The following is a 9,319-nucleotide window of genomic DNA, read 5'->3' as shown; positions in this document are numbered from 1 at the left end:
ACAAATCTTCAGTATATGGTTTGTAGCAAAAAATGCCACCTACTCCCCTTGCTGACTCAGTCTTGTATTAGGGCTAAACCACCATCTTACAGAGTGCATATTGAAACTCAAATTTAAGTATTTTATTTTTATATACATTTCAATCTTTTTTCACCTGGAAATAAAAGATCTAAATACAGACAAATTGTAAATGTTGTAAGTGTATAGCTTCCAACGATACTTCAGCTGAATAAATGCTTTGTACAGAATTCTGTCTTCTTAAATGGAGTTTACAGCTACATTGATAAAATGGATTCCTCATTTCCCTTGTTTTTGTTTTTAACCAATAACAAGCAGAGAGACAATTACAAGTTAATATTAATAAGCAGCTCAAATAACACAGGTTAAACTATGTACAATACAAACCATTCATACAAATGAAGACTAGGATATTGAATTTGTTACAATATTGTGTAATAAAGATAAGACAGACACTTACAACTTACATGTTGCCTAGCAGGCATTTTTTCTTTCTTACACGGTGACCGAAGGACATCTTGGTGGTCTCAGTTGACTCTACATGTTTGCAGTGACAAGTGCCCAACTACAAAAGCAGAAGGTCTGTTCACGTGTAAATTCCAAATGTTTGCTCATCTTTATTAGTTCACAGGCTTCCTCAGCAGAAAAAGGACCACCTTACACAACCTCGAATGTGCCCACTGTGTGCTGTAGAAAAGTCACGATACTTTGTTGTGTTCATATAAAGAGAAATACTGAACTCTAGACACACAATCCCCCCACCCCCATTTTAACAAGCATTTACTCCTACACAGTATTATTTACCAGTACAGCTACTCCAAATGATAGAATGCATGAGTGGGGATTATTGATTATCATGTATTCAAGACTTAAAAAGGAGATTTCCATACAGTCTGTGTTAAGAAACCATTCTCTGTCTAGTTAATCCTTTTTGCTTGATGATAGGTTATCCTGAAACATTATACATCAGACAATGAAAGCCCTCTTAACAGGAATCTCAATAGATGCAAGCTGCAAAGAGGGGGAAGGAGATAGAGAGAGAAACTGTGTACGGCATTATTTAAAATCCATCGTGATTTACAACTGGACTGAGATACATGAAGCTGACTGGGCAGAAATGACATTAAATTGGTTTCCACTAACATGTTTGCAGCCAGTTGACATCAGCAGCAGAGCGTAGACACATTCCAGGCAATAGTTGTGGCCTTCTTCTTTGAGGTAAAAGCCCTGTCATATGACCTCTTTTATGATTTTGTAATTATTATTATTATTTATTTATTTATTTATTCCTCAGGATCCAGTCTCAGACACATGTTCTGCTTCAACCTGAGGGAAAGTAAGGTGTGTCGCTGTGGTAGTTGTAATCAGGACACACTTTCTGTACTAGTTTATAATCTGTACTATAAAAGGAAATGTAAATACAGATTACTTTAAAGGGCTTGGAGCAAAGCCATGAGACGTGACTTTGGGTCTGCTCCTGATAACATGTTTTTGAAGGGTCGTAGTTGCAGAGCGTGTTCTTGGTGGCCTTGTCTACCTTCTCATATTCAATGCGGCAGTTGAAAGACTTGGAATCTTTGGCATCAATCACTGTTTGTTGTGCCAAGTCAAACTCCACTATTTTGGTCGGGGGGACCAAGCTCACTGATACATTCCCTTGGCCAGTTGAATTATGCCTGAAGTAAACACTGAACGTCCCATTGCCATGGTCAACTATTTTCCCAGTTATCAACAGGTTTAGCTTGACTGTCTTGATGTTGGAATGAAAATCACCCCAGCCAAACATTTTCTTAAACTTCCCAGTCTTGACAATAGGTCGTCTCTTTGCTCTGGGCCGAGGTTCTTGAAGGTCTGTGGAGTTCCTCAACCAGTCCCAGAGATCTTGCTCAGAATATGTTTCTGGGGCATCATATCTCAGGCTCAAATCTGTATCATTTTCTTTGCCACGAAAAGTCTGTGATAGCAGCCGGCTGATAGATAAGTCTTTGCTGCTTTCTGTCCATATGTGCTTTAGTGTGGATTTGGAACTGCTTGTTTTAAGAATTTCTGATTTTCCACCACTGGTTAAATTTGCACATGTAACCTGCAAAAAGAGAAAGAGAAAGACCAGTTTAAACATGGATGTGCATAAAAACCTATTCCATTCTTTTCAAACAGATTGCAAGTTCCGGTGAATTTTCAAGCATTTTGTCAATATTCAAAACATTTTCCTGCAAAATATATCTATACATACACATGTAAACTACAAAAAGGAAGCAATGTGTATCTCCCTTTTAAAAGTATTGTTATGCATTTGTCTTCTTTTATATAAGACGCATTCACACATTCTGCTTATCTTTGAAACCACCTCCAACTTGAGATATCTACATTAAATGGAACAGATTAATCTCCTTTTTCTTCATATGGCCTTCTGCTATTTTAAAAGTTTTATTGAAAACATTTTTCTTCAATCAAGTCTTTTCAAGACAGCTTCATTTATATACTTTTCAAGACTACCTCGTGTTACCTGGTTCCTCACTCATGTCAACCTTTATCCCTTCTTAAGCAGATCCCATTGATCTGGTTCAGACAAAACTGAAGGAATGAGCCATGGCAACCCAAATGTGTTCCCCTTTCTCTCTCTTTCTTCATATGTGAGAAGGAGGAAGCAACAGATAAAACCACCTCTGCCTAAGAAATTCATGGGGTCATCATAAATCAACATGAGACTTGAAGGCACATACACAAAAGGAGTGAAGACTTTTTTTTCTCATATAAAGGTTTAAAATACACTGGCATGAAAAGCAAGGCTCTAGATGTCTCCTGGAGTCCATAGCCTCTTACCTGCAAAAAAAAAAAAAATCTCACTGAATTTAATGGGACTTACTTTTGAGTCCATTTGTTGTATGGTTATGGTTAAAAACTAATGATGCAGATTAATTCCTTATATCCAAGAATGTGAGGACCACTTTGGTCAACACTAGAATACTGATTTATCACCACTCCCCGCATTCTGATTACTTGTGGGGAATGGAAACAAAATATTTTCAGTTTGGAATTTTTTAATAAAAAGATCCACTTTGCAACTCCTGAGACTAACAACAGGATGAAGTGCATCTCTACTTGGAAAACAAGCTGCAGTTTAAGTAAGAAAAAATGTGCACAGCTGAAATGTGTTCAACTTTTTAAAATGTGTGCCAATATCTATATCTGCTTTGGTCTATAGGAGAAAAAAGTTTACAAAATGTGTACAACAGGAAAAAAATCCATGAAAATGGGTATGTTTGCCTGGATGAGGAGTATGTGTGAAGGAAAGCTGGTGGGGGAAGGAGAGTTTCATAGCTCAATACCAAAATGGGATGGAATAAGAAAATGCTAGTGTGTTTCTGAGGAACACAAGAAAAATAGAACTGACAGATTTTCTCATCCCTATTTGTTCACAGAGCCTCCTCTTTTCTTTCTTTCTTTCTTTCTTTCTTTTTTTTTATTTTTATTTTTTTTTTTTGAGAAAAAAATTCAAAGAGGCCTGTTTTCTGAAAATGCCAAGGCCTTTGTAAGCAAACAGGGAGATCTTTTCCTTCACTGGCAATCACTCAACTTATTTGCTGGCTGCTTCACTGAGAACTGCTTCAGATCAGATCTCACTTTCCCAAAGGGATGCGATATGGACTGTCTCAAAACCTGGAATCTTTTCAGGATGATTAAAACACACACCCATACAGAGCTCAACAACTGTTCCTAACTAAATATCCCTCCAGCTGCTGGAGGGAACAGGATGATGGAGAGAGACAAATATGGGTATGTTTGCCCCTGGGATGATTTAGCCAATTTTCCCTTCTTTTGAATTGCGAGGAAGATAAATATCACCTAGCATTTGATAGCTGGTTTGTATCTGTGTCTGCGATCAGCACAGTGAGTGAGGAGAGAGGCTGTAATGAAATGCACTGATGGTGCACCAGTTAATGAAGCAGCAATGAAGATGTCACAGTGAGAGGAAGAAAGACTTAGAATATAATTTTTAAGCGGCATATTGGGAGCAGGAGCAAATTAGGAGGGGGAAGGTGGCTTTTAAAGTGAAATGTGCCAGTGTTGCATGAATCTGTCAGCAGAATATGAACTTAGGTAATCAAACAGCCAGTTTCTATAGCCTTGCAACTGCAGAAAAAATAGAAAGTTCTAGTAGCCATTTCAGGGTGTTATGTTGCCTTTCAAAAATACTGTATATTTAATCTCTGACTATCATGTCATTGCTAAGACATCTATCTGAATGTTAACTGCACCCCATGAATGTTTGTTTGTTTTATATCCCACTTTTCTCCCATGCTGGGATCCAAGGCAGCTTACAATAACTAAACAACAATTTAGTTTGTTATAGGATGGAGCACCAAAAAGCTAATTTGGAATGGAAAGACTAGCTCATTTATGAAACCAAGCTCACTGTTACAAAAATAAAATTTTGGAAAGAACCTGGATAGAATTATACACATGGGCAATGCAAATTCCCTACTGCAAACAGTGACTCAGGAACAATTTGAACTAGTGTTTTATTTCAGTATTTTAACATGTGGTTCACTGGAACAGAACACATATTCCCTAGCTATTGTCCTGACATTTTCCTCTTAATTTTCTGGGTATTTCCCCCATGTTCCACACTTTTAGAAAAAGCATACTCCTCTGCATCTCCTGACATTGCAGCATTATACTTTCTTTTGTGGTATGGGCTTGCAAACACACATGTGGCCTTTCAAAGTTCCCCTAGTTCTCCCTCAAGTGCAACACTATGAATTGCTATGTGATGCTTGATTGTGTTATAAAGAGAGCAGTGACTGTGTTGTTTTCATTACTGTGCACACAAAGTAGAAATTCTAAGAGAGAGGGAGTCACACTTGCTGCTTTGTTGTATAGATAGAATGAGAGCAAACTGCAAGTATAATTCACCAAGCATGATTCTAGACTTCTTACAGATACTATGCCGCTACTTTTAAATAAAAATAAAAAACAGCAGTGCCTTGGACATTTTAAAGTACTATATCATAATGGAACTTTCATTTGCTTACAACAGCATGGTCTGCCTCCCTTTCCTCTTCCAGGAATCTACTGGTACTCAATACACAATGCGCCACTACAACACTACCTATATTCAGGATCAGAGTGCCTGGCAGTTTTGAAAATGTTGCTAGAGATCATTGCTGCAAGTAAGATGATCTGGTAACTCTCTCACTTGGTGACCCATGTTTCATCAATAATGAAAAATCACTGTTCAATAGTTTGTTATTTGGAGCAGCGTTTTGACTGAGTGTAATTTGCCCAAGGGCATATTAAGAAGACAGAGTGTGTTTTCATGATTAGGGAATTGATCTGTCTGTCTAGTTTTGTACAGCTTGAAGAGAACACTCCTGTCTTGATGTCGCATCCCTTTAAAGGCTGGAGACATTTTCCCAGTGACAACTCAGTGTGGGTTTGTTCTTTTCCATGAGCATTAGCCTGCCCTCCAGGAGACTCTGGGGGATGGGTGATTTATCTCAAAAGCCCATTGGGGGCATTACTTCAAAGACACCCTTTATATATAAATAATTGCCTACTGAAATTTCAAATCCTAAAGATAAGTTTGAAAACAATCCAGAATGATAGTGAAGACCTCTTTCCTGAAGTCTTTCCATTTTATTCACTGGTGTAGTAGAGCCAGGGGCTTTTGGACAAGATCTTCCAACAGTTTGGCCTAGCACAGTACTCTGCTCCTGCAGTTCTGCATCCATACCAGCAAATGTATTGTTGTTGTTTTTCCAATGGGGTACAAGAGACTGGGCAGTCAAGCTCCAGGAAGAGCCATCACTGTTATTACTGCTTATTTGTGGGGAGGGGAGGGAGTTAAGAGGCAATTCAAGCATGGAGAAACTGGCTTGTCTTGGCTCAGAGTGGAAAGAAATTGAGCGTGTGTTCACAGACAGCGTGCATCCTCCTGTCCATTCCCTTTAGAGCTACGTCAGTTGACTTCCTTTCCTGCTATCTCCCCTGGACATCAGTAAAACCACCAGCAGCAGCCTCTCCTAGATGTGGGGGAGAGTTTTGCACATTGCATCAAGGGCTACAGAATAACAGCCTGCACTCCATCCAGTGTATAAATGCTAGCGCCTTTGGCACTGCAATTCACTAAATTCCATTCCGTAACTCTGTGAACACAATGGCATTTAGTGAATTGCAGTGTCATTGAATAACACTGTGAACGGCAGAGCCAGTGTGATGTAGTTGTTTGAGTGTTGGACTATGAATCTGGAGATCTGGGTTCAGTTCCCAGCTCAGTCATGAAACCCACTGGGTGACCTTGGGCAAGTCGCATCTCTCACCCTGAGAGGAAGGCAATGGCAAACCTCCTCGGAACAACTCTTGCCAAGAAAATCCCATTATAGGCCCACTCTAGGGTCACCATAAGTCAGAAACTACTTGAACACACAAAACAACAAAACACTGTGAACAATACAATCCATCTTCTCCTTGGCCATATTACATCCATTTTGTACAGGCTTCTTGCAGTGGGGCTACAGGTTTGGCCATGATGAGCCCATGCACTTCAAAATGTACAACTACATTTGACCCATACAATGAGAACACAGATTTTAGAAATCAAGCCATGATTCAGAGATGAAAAGAATATAAAAGTATGTCTTGCCATTACAGACAATGAAGCTGTTGTCTCCTTCAGACACAGCCTCTCTGACACACATACACATACACACACCTTACTGCTTGCTGCCCTCTAGACACTCTTGCATCCACATCCTGGGAAGTAATAGTGCTTCTGCTCTGGTCAGGCCCCACCTGGAATATTGTGTCCAGTTCTGGGTACCACAATTTTAAAAGGATGTGGAGAAACTGGAGCGTGTCCAAAGGAGGGCAACTAAAATGGTGAAGGGCCTGGAAACCATGCCCTATGAGGAACGACGTAGGGAGCTGGGGATATTTAGCCTGGAGAAGAGAAGGTTAAGAGGTGATATGATATCCCTGTTTAAATATTTGAAGGGATGTCATATTGAGAAGGTAGCAAGCTTGTTTTCTGCTGCTCTAGAGACTAGGACCCAGAACAATGGATGCAAGCTCCAGGAAAAGAGATTCCACCTCAACATTAGGAGGAACTTCCTGACAGTAAGGGCTGTTTGACAGTGGAACACACTCCCTCGGAGTGTAATGGAGTCTCCTTCATTGGAGGTCTTTAAACAGAGGCTGGATGGCCATCTGTCGAGGATGCTTTGATTGAGATTTCCTGCATTGCAGGGGATTGGACTGATGGCCCTTGTGGTCTCTTCCAACTCTATTATTCTATGATTCTATGATTCTATCCCATTATACCTGCCCATTGCCTATGCTGAGTGGGACAGATTAGAGCCCAGAACAACTAGAGGGCAACAAAATGCAGAATGCTCTTTCAGCAGAACAGAACTGTATCTGGTTGAATAATGGCATGGCATAACATAGGTGCATTGAAGGATGGTGTGAATTTGCTGTCAGCTAAATGAATTCTGTTCTTCTCATCACTCTTTACTAAGATGATGCTGGGGTGATTCCACCTCTGGAGACTGCTGTTCAGGAACACATTTAAACAAGTATGAATTAAATTACCATTGTCATTAATTTACAAATTCTAAATGAATGCAGGAACTAGAAAGAATTCATGCCGCCACCCAACATCCCATCTTGGAATTAAAATAGGTTGTGTTGTATATTCACATTTGCAGCACTGTTTCTATGATTGTAAACTCATCCCCCCCAAACCAACATGAACAGCCAGGAATCACATCAAACAATGGTGATCTAGTCTGTTGGTGGTCAGGATGCAACAGAAGGGATTTTCAGTTCCTCCCACCAGCAATCTGCTGTGCAACAAGGAGTTGCAACAGGGCTCCTGCTTCTGTCAAATTGGTGGGCACTGGTGAGAGGGGGCTAGAAACATCATTCTCCTGCACTCCAATTGTCAGCATAAGAGACCTCCATTGTTCCATGCAGCTACTGCCTGTTAAAGCAGTTTTAGTTTAGCTGAGTTAGAAGATAAGACAGAGTTAAACATTCATAATTATGTCTGTTATGCAAGATCTTGGGGATGCCCACTAAAAACCAGCCTCCTTATTGGAAGACTACAGTGGGCTCTCCACATTTGCTGAGGGTAGTGGTGCAGGGTCCCTGTGAATGTGGAAAAACCACAAATAAAAAACATTAATTTTTTTAACCTCAAAGAACATCTCTAGGAATCTCTAGATCCTCTGGTGCAGCTCTACGGTGAACATGCACAAGAGATTGGCCACAGAATTGCTCTGGAGGACCTACAAATGCCTAGAGAAGGGTTTTGTCTAGGAATTTCTAGGTTCTCCATCATGACTCTAAGATCAACTTCCAGCAGAGTTATGCTGGAGGACCTAGAGAGTCCTGGAGATAACATATTACACAAATCCTTGAATAACCAAATCTGCAAAAGTCAAAGCTGCAAATGTGGAGGGCTGACTGTAGAGGATAAGGCCCTATACAGACCAGCAGAAAGTGCCAGCCTGTGGGCTGAGTCAGGACTCGGAGTCCTCATGCTGGACACCCTAACCCCACCCCCAGGATGCTATCAGACACACCTCTGGTGCTCACATCTGCATGATGCAGTGCTGAAGGGCCATCATAAAGCTGCACCACCACAGCTATGGCGCCCCTTGTAGGGTGCAAAAAGCAGTTGCTTTTTGAGGCTCCTTTTTGCGCTTTCCAGAGGCTGGATCAGGGTTGTGGCGTGAGGTTGCCACAGCCCCAATCTGGCCAGTAAAGGGGTGGCTGCAGACCACCCCAAAGGGTAGTCCCTTAGATATCTAATATAACACAACCAACACACACCATTTCAGAAGGCCAATGGCTTTCCCACTGAGAAGGCAGTAACACCGCTCTGGATTTTATTGCTGCTCTTCCTGTAGTTGCTCTGAGTTGAAAGGGAGCTTGTGGCTTCACCACTTCTGCAATAGTGGCTTCACCACTTCAGAAGTAGCCGTTCCACTGGCTACCGCTGTACATAATTCATTTATGGAATTCATGCCCACCTGATGTGCTCACTGTTCGAGACTAGTGGCTGAGCTAATTTTCGAAAAGAATTTTCCACACTTTTGGAAAAGAATTAGAAAAATCCATGGAAGAAAGCTCTGTTACATGTAATAATAGAAAAAAATGTTCTCATAGAGCAAGTCCTCATAATGGTGTGGGGGAGCAATGCTATCATTGCACACACAAGATGTGGAATCAATGCAAGGTTTTCAGAATTGCAAGAAAGGTTTGGGGAGGAAAATCTAAGGGAGGTGCCTTCCAC

General features: G+C 40.8%; 1 protein-coding gene across 2 annotated transcripts in view; it reads right to left on the bottom strand.

The window, feature by feature from the left end:
• Positions 1–368: 368 nt before the first annotated feature.
• Positions 369–9,319, bottom strand: part of NXPH1 (neurexophilin 1) — a 209,989-nt gene continuing 201,038 nt past the window's right edge. For both annotated transcript variants that reach the window (XM_042470961.1, XM_042470962.1), the window contains exon 3: positions 369–2,101. In XM_042470961.1, the coding sequence (XP_042326895.1) occupies positions 1,340–2,101 (762 nt within the window). In that variant the 3' untranslated portion in view covers positions 369–1,339. The remainder of the gene's footprint in view (positions 2,102–9,319) is intronic.

This window comes from Sceloporus undulatus, chromosome 6, assembly GCF_019175285.1.
Source record: "Sceloporus undulatus isolate JIND9_A2432 ecotype Alabama chromosome 6, SceUnd_v1.1, whole genome shotgun sequence".
In the NCBI taxonomy this organism is placed as follows: domain Eukaryota; kingdom Metazoa; phylum Chordata; class Lepidosauria; order Squamata; family Phrynosomatidae; genus Sceloporus; species Sceloporus undulatus.
This window is presented reverse-complemented; position numbering and strand designations above follow the sequence as displayed.